The 23,607-nt window shown below is 38.7% G+C and overlaps 1 protein-coding gene across 1 annotated transcript in view; it reads right to left on the reverse strand.

Moving 5' to 3' along the window:
* Window positions 1-23,607, reverse strand: part of SYTL5 (synaptotagmin like 5) — a 58,478-nt gene that overhangs the window by 1,403 nt on the left and 33,468 nt on the right. The window contains exons 7-15 of the mRNA XM_075721265.1: window positions 23,366-23,495; window positions 21,485-21,591; window positions 16,794-16,886; window positions 12,590-12,655; window positions 11,417-11,595; window positions 10,439-10,541; window positions 8,108-8,269; window positions 4,315-4,423; window positions 2,103-2,238 (exon numbers count right to left, since the gene is read on the reverse strand). Of these exons, the coding sequence (XP_075577380.1) occupies window positions 2,103-2,238; window positions 4,315-4,423; window positions 8,108-8,269; window positions 10,439-10,541; window positions 11,417-11,595; window positions 12,590-12,655; window positions 16,794-16,886; window positions 21,485-21,591; window positions 23,366-23,495 (1,085 nt within the window). The remainder of the gene's footprint in view (window positions 1-2,102; window positions 2,239-4,314; window positions 4,424-8,107; window positions 8,270-10,438; window positions 10,542-11,416; window positions 11,596-12,589; window positions 12,656-16,793; window positions 16,887-21,484; window positions 21,592-23,365; window positions 23,496-23,607) is intronic.

The raw sequence follows: 23,607 nt of genomic DNA on the forward strand, positions 1-23,607 counted from the left end.
ATCTTAGTTTTAGTGAAGAATTCCTTTAGTGAAACTAAGCGAACTTAATACTCTAGTTTCAAAATCAGAGGTCTGTACAAATTTTCATAGTCTGTATCTTCACCTCCTTCAGCAAAGCTAATGGAATAACTATGTGGTTGCACATAAATACTAAAGGGTCAGACATACAAACAAATTATATCACTACACCTCCATCAAGATTCCTGTGCAGGCTTTTACTTGGCAGTAAACATGGGCTAGTTTACTGCAGTGGGCTAACTGAGGGCTAATCTACGTCAAGTTACCTCAAGCTAACAGTGCAGGTTAGACCACTGCAGCTTCTCAACTGGTTCACAACAACTTGATTATGCATTTAGCCTTGACACACGGCAGACCAACAGTCCAAGGAAAACAGACTCCTGTTCCACTGTACTGAATAATCCATGTCAGCAACAGCAGACAGCACTAACTAAAGATGGTCCAGAGAATTACTGGCCACACATTGCTACTGCTAATGTAAAAAGGCTTAGATGAAATTTTCTCCCCAAAGTCTGTTGCAAGCTCCAGTGGGATCAGACAGTCTATTATCAGTAAAAGGAGATGGCCTCACATATACCAGGAAAAGAGATGGCATGGGAGAATGAATACATAGGAAGAATAGCTCAACTTTTTCTACATGAAGTGTATAAGCTTAGTGATAGTTTGAAGCATGAAACTACAAGATCAAGATGAATTCCTAGCTCTACCAAGGAATTAAAGGCAGGATGTTTTCCTATGGTCACCATTTAGTAACAACACTCAAACCATTACTAATGAACTAGAGCATATCTAAAAATCAGCAATTCTGACAGCCAGCATTGAGAGCAAAAACTGGCAAAGAAAAATGTTTTAAGCTATCCATTATTTCCTAAATTTCACATTTCAAAAGCATAACTTACATTTATGAAAAATCCAACATAATGAGGCATGCAGGAGTATGTTCATTTTATTCAAACACAAGTATATCCTATATGTAGCAGTCTCTATATAGTCTGGATTTTGACTATCCAACACAAAATGCTGCTCATCTAATAAGAAGGTGCATATATGTCATACTATATATATTTTTATGTACCCACACGCATACCGGCATATAAGTGACACAGACCTTAAATTTTTCAAAATGATGCATATTTAAAATCAAACCTGAAAGCCACCAGAGCAGAATTTTTAAAACATCTTCTGTCAAAGCATAGTAAATGTTCACAATGAGACGCAGTTAGAGTTAAGACGCTACATTTGAAGTTAGTGATAGACTTCCTGGGAACCCTCAGGGTTTAAACGTGCTCCTTCACACATGCCAAAGAGCTTTCCCAATTAAGAACTAGAAAAAAAACCCCAAAACTATTTATAGTATAAGAGAGAAAAATCTTTTCTCATTTAGCATATTTACTTGAATCAAAACAGAATTTCCTCACACAAAAAATGAATTTTCTCTTTCTGCATGTTTCAAGTGACAGCCATTAGAAAGAACCTCAGCTTGATGGAGCATGCCAGCTTTTGTAGGTGCTATTTGCAGTTTTACAAGGAATCCAAACAGACTTGTGTCTTCCTGAAAACAAGTTTCTTATTGAGGATGTAGTCTAGCTATTCCTTTTAGTAAAAAAAAATGTACTGTTTCAATTTCCTGAAAATGTAAATGTCACCATCAGATCAGGTATCATCTCCAGAGTGAGAGCCTTAACTTACAATTTCTTGCCTCCAGGAGTGATGAATTTTCACCTACTTCTCTCTGCCAACTCAGTGGAAGTGTTTTGTTTTACCAAACATTGTATTCTGTAGCAGCGTGCACATTAGCACACTGGGTACTTATGTATGAATGGAGTAAGTGGTGTGGATTACATACTGGTTCTTGACTGAGTGGTATTTAAATATGGTTCTATTTAACCACTGGGACAACTCAGACCTCTCTGCCCTTAGCCCACAACATCCTTCTCTTCAGCATACCATTTCAAGTCGCCAGTTGCTTTTCAGGACTGACACTCCATACACATATGTACAGATATATTGGGAAAAAAATTGAGTCAGCCAAAATATAATTCAGTGCAGCCATTGAAAAAAATGGGGAGAAAAAAACCACAGACCCTTTCACAAATGTGTCAGATGTGCCTCCCGATTTCACTGCTGTTAAATTCTTTGCTTCTTTGATGAGGACTTCTAATATACCTCCAGATGGCATGTGAGAGTCTCCCTTTTTTCCTTTTTTAAAGCTCTTCTTTCCTATATATAGAATAGAATTGCAACATCATCATCATCATCAGAAGTTGTATATACACTGCAAGACTGATTTGGAAATGTAAGTTTTCTTGGCTAGATTCTTTCACTTATTTCCTGCAATGGGATTAAAATATTTCTTATGAGGGGATTCTGATTCTCTATGGGTAGAGAAACTAATCAGGCAGGGGGAGAAAATCACCCCATATTTGATAAAGGACTTGACCGTGTGTCGTGGTTTAGCCCCAGCCAGCAACTCAGCACCACGCAGCCGCTCGCTCACTCCCCCTGCCCTGATGGGATGAGGGAGAGAATCGGAGGAGTAAGAGTGAGAAACACTCCTGGGTTGAGATAAGAACAGTTTAATAATTGAAATAAAGTAAAATAGTAATGATAATAGTAACAATATAACAATAATAATATCCAAAGCAAGTGATGCACAATGCAATTGCTCACCACCCGCCGACCGATGCCCAGCCAGTCCCCGAGCAGCGATCGCTGCTCCCCGGCCAACCCCCCCCCAGTTTCTATACTGAGCATGACATCATATGGTATGGAATAGCCCTTTGGTCAGTTTGGATCAACTATTCTGGCTGTGCCCCCTCCCAGTTTCTTGTGCACCTGGCAGAGCATGGGAAGCTGAAAAGTCCTTGACTAGCATAAGCAGTCCTTAGCAACAACTAAAAACATCAGCGTGTGATCAACATTCTTCTCATTCTAAATCCAAAGCACAGCACTATGCCTGCTACTAGGAAGAAAATTAACTCTAATTAACTCTAAACTCCGAAACCAGGACACTGTGTAACTAGCTGGGGCACCCTGTTGTGTCCAGCAAGGACTATCTGAAGCCCTTTCCAAATAGAAGTATTTGTGGATGACTGTGCTGAACACAAAGAACTGCATGTCCTCCAAGTCCTACCCCCTTGTCACAATCTACTTCCCCTGCTGATGTTAAGGCTACCCTACACCACAAAGCAAGATATAAAACCTCTGTCCCAAAGTTTACAATGCAGAAACACACAGTATGTATTCCATGTGTAAGGACGCCGTACTCTTCGGAGACCGTGACAAAGGACACAGTGCTCACTGACACGCTACTGCTTTTGAACAGCAGCATGCGGACAAGCGTGCTTGCTGCTGCTGCACATTCTAAGAGGCTTATCAGCAGGGATTGTACACACTGATTCAGGCTGAAAATATCAGGAAAAAAAGATCAGGAGTGATGTTAAAATGTACTAATTTAAAAAAATGTAGACAGTGTATATCTGGACTTTTCAGACAACAATTAGCTTTTAAGAATTACGGTTAGTAGATGGAATGTCATCTGTCAAAAACCAAAAGAAAAATAAAAAAGTCTAATACATCTATCAAATCGTAATGCTAACAAGAAATACTGTCACTAAGACAGTGAAATACCTGTGTCTGGTATATCCACGTACACTCGGGTGTTACCCAGTGATTGCTTTCACTTCAGATGATTGCTGTTCCTCACGTTACTACAACGCAAGGAGTAAGTAACTGTTTTCCCCTGTTCATTGTTAATGAAAATAATGGCTTACCCTAAAGAATTCAAATAACGTTTTACAGGACTGAATTATGCAGTAATACAGCAAAACTGAGCAGAGGTCAAGCAGTGTGAAAGAAGAGTGAAAATGAAGAGACAGGTAAGCTTAAGGACAATTAAGCATGAAAAACTAAGTGAAGTCTACTGCTTTAACCAGATATACGCTGTATATAACCAACTGAACAAAGAATCCACAGACTATGACGTAGACTATTTATTTCTAATGTGGCTGTCCTTGATCATGTTATCGAATGTCTAAATTTTTTTTAATTAGGTCACAGCCAGGCATCAACACTTGACTGCACGCTCCTCTTCCCTTCTCTCTCCTTAAGTTCAATCTAATAATAACAGGATGGAGCAGGAGAAACATACTCATGGTTCAAAACTTCCACAGATGAAGACAACTAGTACATTTAAGTATGATTTCAATCTTCACTAATACCATTACTTCATCCTAGGTGAGCATTTCTAATACGCAGAGGGATGTTATCATATGCTGCCATTAATGTTTGTTTTACCTTGAAACTGCCCTAGAGGAAGCATTAGATTTCTGTCTGGGGGAATGTAACGTAAAACAACTGTCAGTTCTCCTTTGTATTGAAGCCCAACATCTGTCACAACCTCCACCTGAAAAGAAAAAAAAAAACAAACAAAAACCCACAAATCCAGCTAAGGTTAAGCATTCACTTTCTCCTTTTGATTTTAATTTTGTTTTACCAATATAGTGTTTGAAACACCTCTTAAACATATCAAGATATACCAGCGCATTTTCAGATAATTAGACATTCCAGATTGAATGCAATCAACATTTTAGAAAACTTCATGAGCTAGGGAATGCAAACTCTCAGAAGAATAAAGCCACACGGCATTAGTCACTGTTCAGTGAACATACAGAGGAGAGAGATATCTGGCATGAGTAAGTGAAGCAAACAAACAGGAAAAAACCCTCAAACTTATTTCTGGACATATAAACTGTAGCTAATTTAAGTTGACATTCAGCCCTTATTTCCCCCAGTCAGGATTTTAAACCTTAATTGGTTTCATGTACTTTAGAGGAGTCACTCCTGAGTCACTCTTGGAATGAATGTGTGGGGAACCAAGGCGAGGGAAGAGAGCAGAGTCTAGTTCTGAAATAGAAAAACTTCTTGAAAACTGTTATTCCCAGTGTCCTTTTCCTTTTCTACACAAATACCATTTCTGCACCTTACTGTTTTATAAATGCTTGAATCTTGCCCAGAAAGAATGCATTCAGTGCTCTTCAGAGCATCCTTGTTAAAAGAACATTAGGCCTTCACTGACGTGTGCTGAACTTTCATTTGCATTGTAAGAAGCTGGAAACTACATTTTAAAAAACAATAGATGCAACACAGAGAGAACATGTTATGCCAGTTCAAACTGACTTCTAGAAAAATAAAGTGCAGCGAAAAATATCTTGTACATTTACATTAGAGATTAAGTCTATGAAAAACTCAGGCATGTGCTAACCTTGCTCAGTGATGTCCACTAATCAAGGTGGAACTACTCAGATGCTTACATGTCTGTACATGCTTCAGTACTTAGGTTTGGGTAAAAAAATCAACAAATCTTCCTGATCTCTCAACAGGGACAAAGCACACATATAAAGAGAGAGGACCCTTGAGTGCTGAGACACGCACACCACGGTACCACACAAGCCCTTAAAGAACTGCTCATAGACAAATGTCTGATCAGTGACAGTATTTCTTTGAAATGCATTCAGCTTGTTTCCTGACTCTCCAGGAAGGTCAAAATTCTATTATTAAGACAAAACAGAACCAAAAGCCCCCACCAGAAATACATACAGTGCTATGCACAGAGTCAGTGCTGCCTTCATATCATAGACTCTGGGCTGAGGCACTAACCATGTTTACTGGGGCTAAGTCTGCACACAAGGATGGGACAGGGAACAAAGCAATTTTACTGATAACAACAAGACCCTTTTGAGACTTTGAAGCACCTTTACAGCAACACAGGCATTCCTGCACTGACTCTGAGAAAAATGGTCCTGTCTCCACCGCTGTCTGATGCCAGTTGCTACAAACCTGTAGTAAATGGCTGTGGAATAATTTGCACAACATCTAAATCTTGCCAGTCAGGCAGCTCACTTACAGTCTAAACTATGCAAGTTTAGGATCAAGTTTCCCATAAAGGCAGCAAGGATTTTTTCTGTTCTACTGGTGGAAAAGTGATGGTATAAGTTCTTACGTCAAGACAATTTTTCAACCTCCCCCACAAACCCATACATAACATGGCTCTAGACTCTGCCCCCTCTTTAACCACAGAACTATTTTCTCTTCTTCTTCTCATTTAACCACATTCCTCTTGAAAACAGACATTCAATGCTCATAGAAGAAACAGGTCTTAAAGTCTCCAACCTTTTCACTAAAGCAGCTAAATGATTCATGATAGAACAAATAAAGTGCTGTAATAAAACCCGGGAAATGTTTCAATGCCATTCCTGTCTCTATCAGGCAGATGGTATCAGAGAACTGCATGTAATTTGCATGTGTATTAACCTGTGCTTTTTTTTTTTTTAATTCAAAATGCAATAATTGAGATTTATAAAAATTATTTTTGCTGACCAAAAATCTTAGCAGCACTTTAAGTTTAGAAGCTTTGTTTTTAACAACTTAGGAGGCAGACAAGACCAATTCTGTGTTTGCTTTCTTTGGTAAAAAAGAACTCATTTAAAAATCCTTTTAATGGGTTTGGAAATAATCAGACAACACCATCCAGCTGGAATGGGTGAAATGCTTGGCGCCTCATTACTTTTTTCCTGAGCAGGAGAGCTTCATGAGTGTCGTCTTTTTTCCCCTGTTAGGATTTAAAGAAACCACCCGTACACACACAAATTCCCAAAGGTTGAAATGAGATGACAAAGAGACTACTGCATGATAAGAAGCTCAATTTGAGACCAACATTGCATACAAAGTGCAAGCAAAACAAATACTAGCTGTGTATCTTTTATTGTAGACCAGTGGGTACTAAGCAAGAGCAACATCTGACACCAGCCAGAGCTATGACAGAGATTTAGTAGACATTTCTTTATTTCAAGAGCAGACCCAACAAAAGTAACTTGCGTGAAGCATATGAGGACAGTATAATCCTGGCCTGGACACCGTGCTGACTGAAACACATTTGCCATCAGTAGCCGCTTTCTCTTCCTGGTCTCACCTTGTCTGGACCATGAAGGAGGAGCTGGTGGTCACCCTTATTAACAAAGCTGAACTAGGAAACTGGGAATGATCTTCCTGGCCACTTATGAAATGTGAGGTGTGTAAGTGTTCAAAGGAGAGACCCATTTCCTTATGTATCTTCTGGCAAATTATTTACTAAAATATTAATTTGTGACAGTTTAGATGTAAGCCTCACAAAGGGCTGTACCTAGAAATTAATTACACAGCAATCAGATCCATCTCGACCTGAGAGAATGGCACAAATCAAACACTCCCTCCTAAAACCCCAAATATAACACTATTTCCTTAAAAATAATGAACGCAAAGCGAACAAGTCATCTGAGTCTATCTCCACATTACTTGCAGTAAAACCTTGGATTTTTCTGCAGCAAGAAAAATACACTTTCTGAAATGGCAATCTAAACCACTGGAATTTCCGGGGATTCTGGCTGCTTGCAGGAGCAAGCAAGGCAGAAGCCTTTAAACCTCTAGCTTACAACAGCTCTTTGAATCTCTTCCACAAATAAACACATTTGCTAAAGCAGGGGGTACCCTAGAGACTGAAGTCATCCTATCCTTAACTAAGTACAACGCAAGTCCTGTTTCACAGACCAATTGATTTGCCTACTGAGAAGCCTTATCTTGTACCTTCCTAGTTAAGGTGAGTAAGAGATTAATAAGTCATTTTCTCACAGCTGAAAAGTGTGAAGCACTTTGTACAGAAAGAAAAAGGATCTATTTCTTTAATAAACTGTTAAGGGTTGGGTAGGGGGGAGTGGTAGAAAAGTCCTCTGGTTTATGTGCTGTTTTTAAAAAATAATCCCATTTCTTTACTAGGTCATTTCTCCACTGCAATTTATTACAAGTTGAACTTACAGTTTATTTAAAAGATGGGGGTGGTGGTGTGTGTTTGTTTTTAAACAGGCAATCATGTGTAAAATTTTCATGAAGACTTTAAAACCAAAATGTTTTGACTGAATAAAGAACAAAAACATTATATTTACTACCGTATTAGACACTCAAAGTCACCGTTTTATAAATACATTCCAAAGAAAAAATAATTAAGCATTGCTAAGTTTGCTTCGCAACACTTTCACCAGCCCCTGGAAACCCTTACCTTGGGCTGGAGCACAAACCACTCATCGCTCTGATTTTCAAAGTTCCAGGAATCGAATGGAATTTCCACCTCCCCAAGAAAGCTGTTGTGTCCAAATCTGTCATAGTGCCAGACAGAAAGCTGCAGGGTCCTTGTTTCTAGCTGTGTGTGACTGATGACATACTACCAACAGAAAAAGAGAAAAAGAAACTCTCAGAATAAGCATAAATAATAGTTTCCATGGAGCCTTTTACAGCTCTAGCTCAAATTCACGAAGCCCACAGCAGCTAACAAATGAAGCCTGAAAGAGAGATTTGTTTTCTTTGCAAACAAGATTAATCTAGCTAGAAAGCTCATAATGTTAATGTTAAACCTAACTCTTTTCTTTGCAGTATGCATCCAATGGTAATTAATGTTACTATCACGATTGTGTTTTTTCTGTATTATTTACTGGGTATTTATAAAATAAGTTACGATGCTTAAAATTATGATCCTGTTAATTCCTCTAAGTTTATGTAAAAGAAGCAGATCAACACCAAAGTTTAGTTTGTAAGAAGAAACCCCACAGGTTCTTTCATCCATACAGAGAGTCTGCTGTACGCTACTTTCTAGAAATGGTGTCCTCCTCTCCTTTTCAATCGTATCTTTGTAACTTATGAAAAATTGTTCTGAAAACAAGTAAAATTGCATCTGCAAAGAATTCACCAATCGTCTCAGTCTTAGTAACCATTGTTGGTTTTGAAAGCTGTTAAAAAACTCCTCTGAAGGAACATCATATTCTCGCAAATACACAGAAAATTATAAACATCTGGAATTCTAGCTCTGCACACTCTTAGCAAAAGGCCCATTAATTCCCTGAAATTCACCCTTCTCCTAGTGTTAGCTGAGGAGACCCAGATGTCATCTTTTTTGCATCAAGAACGACGTCTGGAGACAGACACATATTCTCCAAAAGCTGAAACAGTCAGATCAGTTGGTGAGCCACACAAGTAGGCTATTCACTTATAGATATGTCTACAATGCTTAACCCTAGATGCCAAGAGTTCCACTGTGAGAGATGCCATATTTAGCAACAATGCAATAAAAGTCAAAGAGGGAAGATACAGACAGATTTAATTATTTTTCTTTTCTCACAGTAGTAACAGTTGGGATGAACAGATGCAGCTCTTGCTTACCTACCCAAATTCAAGTAAGCCCTCTTTGTAACAATTTGCATTTTTAGCAAGCTGCTAGGTCCTATCCTCACTGATTTCCCTAATAGCAAACATGTTTAGTGCTATGTTCCTTGCTAAATAGAGTCTAACACCTTTTTTTTTCCAGTTCAGGCAAGTCTTTACTATAAACCATTTAAAAATGAGGCTATACAAGAAACTCTCCCTTGGCAAGCAGTCTGGCCAGACCAAGTATGTGTAAATCTGCAAGATGGTTTTGTAGCCAGGTTAAGCCAAGTACATTGGCCAGGGAACATCTAGTAGCCTCTATTATAAGAAACTTATTTAAAACATCACTGAAATTACCAAAAAAAAATTTTTTTCAGGAGAAACTAAAAAGAGTTTCTGGCCTCATGACAGCCAGCTGGGATAACTCTCGTCAATTGACAAGGAAGGGGAATCACCAGGAGCCTTGTGGTCCAGGCGCCAGACAGGCAGTGAACTCAGTAGAAACTCTGCCGTTCCCACCTGCACCGCAGAGCCAAGGAGGTGAATAAGCAGCTTGTGAGGAGCTTAGAGTAGTTCAGCCTCTGTAGTGGACGTGGGTAAAAGACAAGGAAGGAAGAGCCTGGGTGCTCTGCTCCACCAGCCCTCAAGGAAGTAACATCATTGTGTTTTGCAACAGAAAATGAACTTCACCACAGCTTTTTAGGAAGGTAGGTAGTGAAGCCATTGTTGGCATTTTCTTATCAAAGTCTGTTCTGCTTTAAAAATAAATTAAAGCCTTCAGAGAAATTCAGATTTTACTGCAAAAAGTTATTTTCTTTTCAAAATCATTTAGATGGGAACTTTTAATTAGCTCTATTTCAGCATCAGTTGCTAATTTAGGGCTTACAAAATCTTTCAGGTGCTTTTAACATCCCTGAGCTCAGGTTAGACAGGAACATCAGCAGTTTTGAGAGACATCTATGGAGACTAATAGAAGCTTTACCTGTAAAGGGAAGAACCAAACAAAAACACTTCCTCAATGCTGAAAGCCAGAAATTACAACTCATAGGATTGCAAGATGGTTTCGCTTAAACACGTTCCTTTTGAGGCATCTCTTCCAAATTCTAATCCCCACACTGGAACACGTACAGAAAATGCCTGTGACCACGAGTGGAACATTTATCACAGCCCGAGAGAGAGACAGTGTTCTCACCTTCAGCATTTCATTGAATTCTGGATTGGTGCTGTTACTTTTAATTTTGGTCTTGCGTTTACTTTGGCGGGACGTGTCAGGCAGAAGGTATGCTTTGACATATCTGCAGATCAAGTAGTAAGTTATTAGCAAGGAATAAAAACGACCGGCTTGAACAAGGACCTGACATTGCTGCATCAGCAACACATAGGAGGAAATTAGTTTTTGCAGTCTAAATAATGTACACATGTAACACAGAATATGTGAAACATGGAAAGGCATAGTCTCTATCTACAAACATAGCAATGTTATTCAGATAGGATCAGAATAACAACAGGCAGTGCTAAATTAATTTACTCATCCTCAGAAATGCAGAAAACTTTCCCAACACTTTCCTTTTCATAGTTTACAATTACTGACTGGTTACATACGAAAACACATACACTGAAAATACAAGAGAATGAAAAACTTCATACCTTGCATATGACAGGATTACACATGAATAGACACACTAATTATTACTTCCTGATGACAGAATTTATATATTATACTGAAAACTAGACTGAGCAGCTCAGAAAACATGGTCCTTGCAAAGTGAATCTGAGGATGTGTGAAACCAAAGTTATCTCTATCCCTTCCTCTCTCTGTTCAAAACATCACTGCTCTCATACACTTTAGTTTTGATTCTAGAAGAAATCAATTCAGCCTCCTGATTCCTTCATATTTTTTGCCCTTTTGCAGAGATTGCCATCAAACAGGTTGACAATTTAAGTAGCGTTATTGTTTCCCCAGAACAGGCACACGTTGCCCTAAGAAACATATTGAAAATGCATTTCCCGCAGGGAATCCGAAACCAGCCGTCATCAAAACACTGGCTTGCATCAACTGGATCCTATGAGTTCTCAGGCTCATATCACAACCCCAGGCTACGTCACTGTGCGTGACATGGTGGAGGGCACCCCTAGCAGGGCCTAAAAGGAAATTCTTCTCTGTGCTTACGGATCGGTCCTTTGCTTCTTCTCATCTGCAACAGCCAGGTTTCTGCAACTTTTTACCAGGATGTTGAGGGCACCTGTTTTGTAGCTGTAGTTGATGTTGAGAAGGATTTCGCCGCTGACCTTCACGTTGCCATAGTCACCAGTTTCACTATATACACTCAGCATGCTGTTAATGCTAGTCTGGAGGGAGAGAGAAAAAGGACTTAAGACCTTAAACATATTACTCATTTCCAGAATCTGCTTTTTTTTTCATACAGTCACAGCCTTGCAAAATTGTCACACTTGCTAGGACTTACTATAAAAACAGATATATCACAGAACAGAAATACCACTTGGTTCTATTTGATATAAAAGGGAATAAGAGGAATAAGAACTATAATTAATAATAGCTTAAATGTCTAGACAATTGATGTTTTTCCATGCAGGACTCAAACCTATTTATAAACATGACTAAATCTAACTTACCACTATTTAATTCATGCATGAACTGAAGAGCAGACAGGCTACATAAATTGTAAGGTCATGTAAGTTCCAAGCAGACAAAAAAAAAACCCAAAAAACCACCAAACCCCAAACTCACCACCACCCCCCTTCTGGCTCAGCTGTCCACCTAATTTTTACTGAGTCTCACAAGACAACTGCTGCCAGAACCATTACAAAAAGTTATAAGGATGCTTCCCATAATGCAGATGGTATAAAAGCATGTTTGTTTAAAGTGACACGCACCTCTCATTAGTAATTCTAAAAAAATGAGCAAAATTTCATACCCACCATTTCAGCAATTTCCCTAAAGCCAAAAAAAGTTTAGCAAAAATCCCACAAAAATTTTCCGCTGCAGTGTAATATATCACCCCCCAATCTCTTTTTTTTTCCACTCCTACCATACAGAGTATTGCTATGAGGATTTCCTCTTCCAAATGATTACAATTAGGAAAGAACTAAATATTTTTAAAGAAAACCAGAGCACTATGCACACTGCCAGAACCAAATTTGAGAAGTCTGGTGTAAGTTTTCTTTTGAGTCATTGAGCAAGATTGCTCAAAAACATATATAAACATCTAAATCGTAATACATAGGAACCTTGCAAGACACACAGGCATAGTCGTCAACACAAAGGGAAGAAAGAGAGAGAAACCTTAAAAGCAAGCTAAGCAGAGGATTCAGGAGAACTCACAGTATCACCGTCTGTTTCAGGCACGTTTAAATACGTCCATTTTCTGTCAGAGCCTTCTGGGGAGTTCTTTAAAGAAGGCAGTGCAAAAGGTCAAGAGAAAAGAGCATTAGATAGCTGCAACAAGAAAGAGTAAGTGCAAGTGCAGTGACAAATCTTTACCTATATAGACAGGTAAAGGAAGTTTGTATTGCAAGCAAGCAAGAAAGAAAAAGGTATCACCAAATCAGAAAAGCTAAGTGTTTTCCATATACCTCAAGTATTGGAGGACACATGGCTCAAGTTAATTAAATAGAAATGAAGTACCTGCTGTATCAAAATAAACAAATTATATTTTAGAACACCAACTCAGCAGATTCGGATTTGTATTGGATTGTATTTGGATTTGTCCTCATTTATGTCTGCATGAAGTCAATTCTCACTTAAGCTAGTCAAAAGCTAAGTATTCATGTATTTGTAGGATTGGCACCTTTGTAAGAAATTGCCATTTCTCTGTGGAGTTTGTAAGAATAGATAAAAAAAGCACACAAATGTTTAAATATGTCACTCTTTGGGAAAAAAATACAGTAATAGAATATTGGGGGAAACATTTTCCCCCCTCTTCTTGCTAGAGCAGTATCTGGAAATCTCACCAACGAGCTCAAGGGAAACTACATCTTGATCTACCCCCTTCCCTGTTGGCTGCAGGGAGGAAGGAAGAACACAGTGAAGGGGAAGAACCACACGAAAAGAATCAGTCTGTGGCAAAACTCAACTCTCTGAGCACCTTGCCTAAGGGCCCTGCAGCAAAGAAAGCTGGAGGGATAAGCAGGCTTTATGTTTCAATATGGTAAACAACAACAGACATGAAAAACCAGAACAAGCAATCATTATCCATAAACTTAATTTTGTACATCATGTAGCAATAATAAACAGCAAAAAGGGTGGGTTTTTATATTTCTGCTGGCCTTCTTTATCTTTCATTTAAAAAAAAAAAAAAAAAAAGAAAAATGCTTGTCCTTTTAGTCTGTTGTACAATTGGCTGAAATTCCATGAACAGGACTGGTTAAAATTACTGGAGAATTAGCAACACACACCAACAAATGTGTCATATTTCCTCCTATTCCTAACATGCCTCGAGCTAAATTCCAGCCTTTGCCATTTATGCATTTCCACCTCTAGCATACATGAAAATGGGTATCCTTGAACACTGTTAGCTAACTTAACAGTCCCAGTATGTGCTACAAAACACCTGAGTTATCCCTGTAACAGGAAAGTAACAATTTGTGTGCCTACTTCAGAAAACAAACAAGATCATACTAACACAAGGAGGTGGATCAGTTGTTCTCTGCTGAATCCAACTATTCTTTTTCTTTAGGTCTTTAGGTAAGTGGGCAGCAAGGGATAAATGATTGGGAAAAAACCCCCACAGAAAGTCCTAAAGAAATAGATGACCTCTGACCCTAGAATTTATGCAAACACAATTTCTGAATTGCTTACAAACCACAAACAAAACAACACAAATATAGTAGAAGTATTTGATATACTTGAATTTTTTCCCCACAGACTCTGTTCTGTGGCATTTACACTGGACATTACATACACTAAATGTAATGTCCTTAAGAAATTTCCTAATTTTCCAGTTTCATAAGTAGTAAACAACGACCACATGTGGAGGATGTGGAGTCTCATTTTAGTACACGACTAAGAATTATATCTGGGTTGCATCATATCTTATTGCTGCAGCAAAGCACTGGAACAATTCAGTCTTACTGATGTGATGGCTCTTGACAACACCACATTAATAAGTTTAAGAGAGGAATTAGTGAAGGATGCAGGGAAAACTAAATACACAGTTCATGTATTAGCTTTGGGAAAACACAACAAAAAATACCCTAATGCTGAGATACAGTTCCTGTTCAATGTCACTTTCCATTTCCATTTTTGCTCACTCATGTTACAGGTAGATTTCAAGTACATTTACCCTTTGAGATATTTCTTCCTTTGCCTCAAATGCTCATTGTCAGAGTACGCATACTGTACTTTAGTTTCTCATATTTGAAAAAGGAAAGAAAAAACAAAGAAAAAAACCATGCAGTTAGAGCGTACTGTTCATTAATAACATTATTTCAATGTGACTTAATAGTACACAGTCATTTGGTAGATAAGTACATGAAAAAAAAATCCATCCATACAGTGCAGAAGGCTCAAAGGCTTACAACAAGCAGAGTAAAGGCAAAAATAAGAGAGAGGGGGGATGTTAGTAACTAACTAGTAACACACACTTCAGGGGAATAAAAAAAAAAAAAAACACCCTGTAAAATTGACCTGCTCTTGCAGGGAGAAGCAGCTTGCCATTTGCAAATTTGCCATTAACGTAGCATGCAGTGACATTAAAAATCATGTCATGGTGAATATAGAAAAACAAGAGCATTGAGATGTGAGATTATCTCAAACTTACAGCACTGGAAAAGCTACGCTCTGCTTAAGAAAAAGGTCAAAGGGAAATCTACAGCAAAGGACAAAAGCCAATGCACAGACTAAATGCTGCCTAGAGCACATAGAGGGAAGGCTCTCTAAATACAGTTCCTCAATTAGTGGCCTAAACGGAGAAAGCACTTAAGCACCTGTAACCCTCATATCAATATTCAGAGGAAATAAAAATAATTCTGTCTATAAAATCCATGGGACCAGCAAGCATTGGAGACAACGAGTCATAGTCAACCTCGGGTAAGTTGGTCTAATTAGGCCAGTGCCAACAGGCTACATTTGCTCAAGTCTGATTTGGTGTCAAGTGCCACATATCTCTGCTGTCTCCATTTCTGTGAGCTACACAAATCGGAAGGGAAAAGGGTCTGGACATGGCCAGATCCAAGACACCAAAATGCTCTGTGACGGCAATTTTCTCAGCCCTTTCTCCTCCCCAGGTAAGCCAAATGTGGATTCAGCCAACTCCATCTCCGTGGGATCAAGAACTTAAGTGGGCATTCCCTGGGCCCTGCTTGCATGGGGACTAAAGGGGATGCAGTTTAGAAAGGACAGTTCATTGGTTACTGTCATGGACCAAATTTTCTCTTCCCTTTTAGCATACAGACTCCTCATCTCTTCAACTCTGTCATCTTCTACCTGGCATTTGTGGCAGTTTTCTGACACTCTATATGCTGACTAGAGCTATTCTTAGGCACAAGTCATGAAGAAGAGTGGCCAGAGAGGGCTCTGCAACTTTTCTGAAGATGCTATCAGTTGCCCACATCCTAAGTGTCAGATCCCAAAAATGAGGTACACAGCAGGTAGTCACAAACTGACGTGTTAAAGGCTACTTTTATCATCCATTTTCTTTCTCAGTGAATAAGAGACTGCATAATGAACAGCATAAAGCTTGTTATAACAATTTTGTTGTATCTCAAGCACCTGTTACAACCTGAAAATGCAGCTATCCTTTTAAAGCCAACACTAAGTTGCAACAGTTAGACAACCGCAAGACTCAGACATCAGGGGGGTTGAAACTAGATGATCTTTAAGGTCCCCTTCCAACCCAAACCATTCTATGATTCTATGATCTGATTTACAGTATATAGTTTGTGGGTATGACAAGAAACAAAAGGATATAACAGAAAAATACTACAATTATTGCAGAAGGTAGAAAAGTTGTCACCAACCAAAATCCCCAAGGACCTCCCTACACACTGTAAAGAGAAACACTTTTCAGATGTGGGTGGCATAGCAATCATGTCATGAAGAATGGGAGAAGCTAGGTTGGGGGATGGACAATGCCGCCACAGAAGTAGTGTGTATGCAAATACATAGAGAAGTATTTGTGTCCCAAGAACCTGAACAATCAGAAAGTGGTTTGAGATGGAAGATCCCACCACAGCCTTGTTCTCTACATTTCAAGTAAATTAAGATTAAGTGCTCCTCTCCAAAGCTGCAAAACACCTATGGTTTGCCTTCTCCACATGTCAGCTTGGTAGTAACCTGAGCATATGAGAAAATCTGCTGATGAGTATGCAAAATGGTTTTCTCTTTCCATGTGCTGCAGAGAACAGCATTTTAGCTTTGAACAGCATTAAAAGTGTAATAGAAAAACTATCTAAATATTAAAGGATGTTTCTCAAGTGCAGGATGAAAAATGATCTGCTGCTAAGTGGTATGAAGTTAAACTCCTTTTTGGAGGAACAATGGTCCTTTGTGGAAAGAAAAAACATATGTTTTCTACTCAAGATCTTACTGTTGATAATCCACTTGTCAAATGTCCGTGTTTCCTTGAATAACGAGAGGCCACTATGTCATCAATATCATCTTCTGTTTCATCCAGATAATCCTAAATGACAAACAGGCATTTTAGTCGTCGTGTTCTGCTCTGTATTTGGCCAGCCTCTGTCGCTGAGTTTTGTTTCATATATTTTCCACTTTAGGAAGACGGTGCAGGATGCATTCAAAATTCTAATCTCTAGAGGAGTTTTGATTTACATGTTCCACATCTTTGCACAGGCACACAGCATAAGGGGAAAAGACGCTGTTACGGTTTCAGGGTTCAATTGTATAAGAACTGAAAAACTCGACACGCATACTTCATATCTTATTCTGGAGGCACAAACGTTTGCATGGCCAACAACTGTGCACATAAACAAAACCCACTTCCATGCCTGCTAACAATCCCGTGTGAATTACCTTATTCTACTTACTACTATTTGCATTCAGAAATTCAGATTTATAAGTCTTAGAGGGACATGGTGAGAATTTTTCAAATCTTAACAAAAGAAATGAGTGAATTAAGTCTGATACCAGGGGCCAGGGGATCATTGATACTGGTTTACCTGAAGAAATTTGTAGCCAGAAGCCATTAGATGATTGATTTCTTGGTTACAGTCCAGGTTCCATGTTTTTACAGGACATATTTTTTACAATTCAGCAATCCAGTTTTCCAATTATTATCCACATTTATATCAGTCACACTCATACAAATGAACAAGCACACAACTTGCATTTCACTTGCACCCTTTCACACTGTCTTTGGTGACAGGCAATGATTTCGTGAACAGGATCATTAACACAGACCCACTTCCTAACAGGCAGTGCTGAAAGCCCTGGGTTACTGTCAAAGCACATGGGAAGAAACTTGTCCTGTCGTCATACACATTGAATATATTTGAGGGGTAAACAAAAAACCCGGGTTGATGTGCATGTTTTAAAAATAATTAAATTTCTGTATTATTTTAATAATTTTTAAAAATGGTGGAAAAATCAGTAATTGCACAGCTTCATATATATGCTTGAGTTTGAATAGGCAAGACTGAACTGTAACATCTTTAGCTCATATACAGAAAAAAATAATTTTCATTTTTTAAACAGAACAATAAAGTAAATCTAAAAAGAAACTTAAAATCAGGTTGATGGTCCTAATAGGACAGTTATCTTCAAGTAAAATTTACAGGAAAAAACCCCAACAGGCAGCTATCATCCCATTAAGTGTAGCTTGGAAATTTCAAGCATTTCCTTAAACCTTACAGCACGTATTTTGAAAGACTCTGCTTTTAGTTTTAATGGAAGTAAAATTGTTCAATTTCTTTATATCTGCTTTACAGCTCTACAAATCTCACGTGGTGACCTACCTCACTCTCTATTGCTTAGTTGCTCTCACTCTCTTAAACCAATCAGAGAAATACTGTATTCAAACTCAGGAGTCTCAAAGGCTTCTATGCTAATCAGGAAAAACAGAGCAGAGAAGAAATGCTGCTGGAGAGTTGAACTGTCACAGGTTATGTAGAGATCTGCAGAGCATTTGCCATCCGTGTGCCTAAAACCAGCTGTGACATCTCTTCTCCTTTGCACCAGTGACTGAACTGAAATAAAACCAGCTGAAAGGGATGCAAAATTTTCTATTACTCCTTTCCAATTGTAACTGCAGGTTTAATATTGAGCAGAGGGAAATCAGAACAAGCCATCACTCTGTTTGGGACCAAAATTTACATACTGAAGCAAACCTTCTTCTTAGCTTCATGTTCTTAAAATGAGCTTCCTCTGCTGGCCTCTTCTCTTTCTAATCTATTCAGGGCACTGTTACCACCCCACAGAAAAAAGAAGTCATAGATATTTTATACTCTAAGGAAAAAGCCCATGGAGATGCAGGCACAACAGAGCAAACTATTTCAGGGAGACAGCCAAATTCTTCAAAAGTAAAACAAACAAACACACCCTCCCCCCCCCCCAAATAAAACCAAAAAGCCCCACCCCACACTTCACCACTTCTCATTGACTTCAGAATTCAGGTGATGTACTCAAGTTTAAAACTTGGCACAAGAATACACAATCTTCTTTCTTGCCCATACAACAGGAAGAAGCAAGTCTAGTACCACAGGCAAAACTCTCTCCTTTAGACTGTTGTATACGTAACTGTGGACTTTAAAATAAACAATGCTACATTTTTATTGCTGAATAATTAAATATAGGGCAACAAAAAAAGTAAGATAACATCTTCAGACTGGGGTGTTTCAGGTCTAGACACTCAAATATTAACAGTGCTCCACAAAGAGTCTTAATGACAGCTGACTACCAATTTCTGTCTGCAAGCAGATAACTAAAACTAGAAAAAGAAAAAAAAAAGAATTATTAACATTTAACCTATGCTCTTAATTCATTTTGCACCACAGTGATTATGTTTCTCAGGAGGTGTTACAGAACTGCAACCACATAATTGGTTAGTGTTATTAGCTTATTAAAGTTAGAGCTAGTAGAACATTAATCTCATGGTCTCCAGTGGGGGTTATAAAATGCACATTAGCCAATTACTTCTAATAAAGCAGCTGAGCATGTAATGGATACTACACTTGGTCAGGAATTCAACACACACCTCTCTAGATAAGGTGCTCACACTTGAACACAACACTAGATTTAACTGTTTCCCTATACTCCTTGATAAATATGTACTACAGCATGCGGGTTTCTGGGGGTTGACCCTTTTCATTACCAAGAGCAATGTTAAGCTGGAGAAGCAAAACACCCATTCAATTTTCCAGCTGATCTCTCTGCATGTGTAATAGGTTTTCATGATAAAGCTGGGAGCAAAGCCACTAAAAGCCTTTTTCCACCTTTTCAGCTGATCAATTCCAGCAATCTGCGTATCCTACTGCCATGTGGCATCTCCCACACCACTGCTGTCAGCTCCCATCACCCAGGAATGAGACTTGAAGGACATCAGCTACCTCCACCAGCTGGCCAGGAGAAAAGGAGGTATAACTGTTCTCAGGGTGCAGGAGCTGTTGTTATCTTCATAAGATATCTTTCTTTTTGTCTCTTATATCGAGCACCAAATAAACTAAACTCCAGCAGGAATACAACTTTTATCTCAAAACACTGTATCCATAATGAATATACTGCAAGACTCTGAAGGACTTCTGTGAGTCAAACTACCCTAAAAAAATATGATAACACTAAAGCTGATGAATGCAATCTATTGATTTCATGAGACAGAGCCAGCAAGGACATGGGTAGAATCAGAGACCTATGAACCCCATTATGAATGAAGTTTAAAGGGGAATTAGCACTCTTACAGACCCCAGAGCAACTAAATCAAGGTTACGCCACAAGAGAGATCTCCTCTGTTAACAAAGAAGCTAGAGAGTTGCTGAGATGCAATCTGAAATTTCATTCAGAGTCAGCAAAAAAGAAAAAAAGAAAAAAAACCCTCTGAATAAGAGGAAGACAAAAATCAAAGACAGAAAACCACTCTGGACTTGGCATTTCTGGCACTTGAGAAATCCCTAAGTGATAACTACTGCACCCTGTACAATTAGAGCAGAAAACTGATATAAAGATATTTAAAGTTTGTTTTTTATTATTTTATGTTTTTCTTCTGCAATATTTTCCAGCTTCTTAATCAAGAACACATCATTTTTCTTCACTACAATTAAAAAATAAACTACATATTTTTGAAGTTTTTCTTCCACATAAATCTGACACACAGGAAGGGCTTTTTTAATTTCCTTAAAGATTAACCCAAACAGAGCAATGCTGCAGGCAAATTCTCTGAGTCCAAAAAACAGATGGGAATCCCAACACATTGTTTTCCACCAAGCCACAAGTATCAAATGCTACAAGAAGGGGAGGCACCTCCTATGGCCAATGCTCTTCTGAAAAGAGCAGATAGTAGGGAAGGAAAATGACAATAGGCAAAATGCATAAACCATAACACAGAGGGTTATGGGTTTTTTAAGCTACAAGCACACATTTGGAAACTTCAGAACAAACTATGATTACATGAAGAACTATTTAAATAACTCTTCATTTTTCCCCCTCATGCATATTTAATAAGCTTGGAAATTAACTTATAGCATTGATGCACATCTGCAACTTGTGTATCTTGGATATGTGCATAAGAGGAGAGGGAAGCTGTGAATCACTTCAAGAAAAGGAGCCCACAGAATACATAGAAAAGGGCACGGAGATGTATGGGAGAAAACAGTGAACAGGAAGAAGAGGCAAACAACAGTGACAGAACAGAAAGTTGGGTCTTCATTTGCTAAAAGTATATATAAGGGGAAAATCAAAACCAGACAAAGATTAAAGCCTTTAAAGTGTAGTATTTCTCAGCATCAAAATTAAAATCTAAGAAAGTATGAATTAACAGAACTTTGGAGCATGTGTAATATAATGCCTGAAATTTATTTTCAGGCCAAATTTCTTTCACCTGTAAACTCAAAAACCAGCAAATCAATAACAAACTGTAGCCATGACTATTCATTGAAATCATTCTATAGCCAATACACTCAGAAGATGAACCTCTTTAAAAATTCATTAATTATCCCTGAAATAATGCTCTGCTTTACTTATATTTTGCATAGGTATACATACAGTGCTGATTTCATAAGTCTGAACAAACAGGATTTCCACCAGACAAACATTTACATATTTATAACTCACCAGTTCCTGATCTAAGGCACTAGGTACAGATTTGCTTCTTATGCTCAGCGAATCCTCATTTCCTTCAGAGAAAGATTCACTCAAATCTATCTCAGATCGGCTACGATCTGGAAAAGAAAAACAATTAAAACCTTTGCCATAATTTGTACAAAAATATTCCATTTCATCTTCCACGCTTTAATAAGTGTTGTCTCAAACCCAATTGTTTTTAAGAAAAAAACCATCAAAACAATATTTTAGGTATCTGTCACGAACTCTATGACAACTGAACATCAATATGATAAATGGAAAAAATATGCTTTTTGATGCTGTTCAGCCTTCTGGCCAATACTTTCCCCCCCTGCACTACTTATCTGCTGTAATTGTCTCCTGTGGATGACACTATAGACCAAGCTTTTGAGTTTCTCTGGTAGGCCTATCAGCCTGGAATATTGCAAAACTTGCAGTCCAAGTGTTCACAGTGATGCATCTACCACCACCACCAAACTCTCCCCAGCATCCGTTTCAGAAGTAAGCAACTAGGGATACAGATGGACATAGAAAATACTTCTGCTATTACTGGTGTTCCCTGTGCAGAAAGGAGGAAGAAGTGAACAAGTCTTGAGACCTGCACAAGTTTCTTTCAGTCCTACAGGTCTCTCATCCACTCTATAGGCATAAGACTTGTAAGATGTCTTGGAGAAGGATTTTCTTAGTCCTCTCCATATAAATCTTTCGTGTGACTGTTCAATATCTTGAGAAAGAAAGAGGGGGAATAGAATACTTTTAGATCCTGCAGGTAGGAATCTAGAAAGTTTTTAACTGTTCATCTTCTACCTGCGCTGCAGCTGATGTGTCAGGAAAAGTCACTCTCCTGAGCTTAATATCCTTTGAGATACTCCAACAAGGACAAAATGAAGAGTCTGAGGCCTGTTCCCAGGTTGCCTGCAATTTTGCTCAGCATCCATCTGCTTTGGTAACATGAGGCCAGTTCTTTCCTACTAGGAAAAACGTTCTTTCATAAGGTAGCAGAAACAGGAGAATTTTCACTTCATGAAGAAGTAGCAGTTTGTAACACCTCTGCCTGGAGTTGCACTGTACAATATTCTCAAAGAAACCCTGATGCTTTCAAGTTGAAAAATCTAAGGTGAAGAGCGTTATCTCCTTTAATTAGGTCTCTGGGATATGTCACTAGGTTTCTGCTTTGGGCTAAATTCAGCTGAAATAAAGTGAGCCCTGATGTGTTTCAGAGAGAAACCTGTAAACGTGAACCCACTCTGTTAGCCCTCTAAGCCGAGTGCCTGGGAGAAGCAGAAGAGTGCAGGGCACTCCTGCCTCCTATTTCAGATAGAAAAAAGGAGGATCTCCACCCACTGTTGCAAAGTGGCTCTGACAGCACCTTCCTGTACAAGCCTCATTTACCCAACAGCCCCCAATGAAATTACAGCTGAATCAACTGGTTCAGTGCATGAAATATAAAAATGAAATGACATGAAGTCTGTAAGGGACTTGTTCGCTGACAGTTCTTTGTTTCCCAAATTTGCTTCTGGGCAAAGTGGATGTGAAATGTAATGGCAGCAGCACAGTAGTATTTTATACGGATTGCAGATAGGTAGTATTTTATACAGTTGACCATACAGAGAAAGACTTAACAATGTGCATTTATGAATGAAATCTTGCAACAGTTCTAAGAGCATGTGATTTACCTAGTACTAACCCAGTATCAGAGGCCCCATCCCTAGAAACACTCAAGGTCAGGTTGGATGGGGCTCTGAGCAACCTGATCTGGTTAAAGCTGTCCCTGCTCCCTGCAGGGGGGTTGGGCTAGATGGCCTCTAAAGGTCCCTTCCAACCCAAAGCATTCTGTGATTCTGTCAAAGAAGGAAAAGATTTAATACTTGCCTGATGACAAAGATACCCTAGAAACTGCAATGGAAGGTGTTCCAGACGCTTTCCTACAGTGCTTCTTTACTAAATCTTCAGGCACACTTTCACTTGCTGGAATAATCATGCCGTTTTCTAAGTCAGTGCCCTGCCCAATAAGAAAAATGCACATCCCATAAATACAAAAAGCAAGCTTACTCACTATCAGTCTACAAAAGCATCATTTCTATTAGCTCCCAGAACTCCGAAGCTCCTTTAGC

The sequence above is a fragment of the Pelecanus crispus genome, chromosome 1 (assembly GCF_030463565.1).
Source record: "Pelecanus crispus isolate bPelCri1 chromosome 1, bPelCri1.pri, whole genome shotgun sequence".
NCBI lineage: Eukaryota > Metazoa > Chordata > Aves > Pelecaniformes > Pelecanidae > Pelecanus > Pelecanus crispus.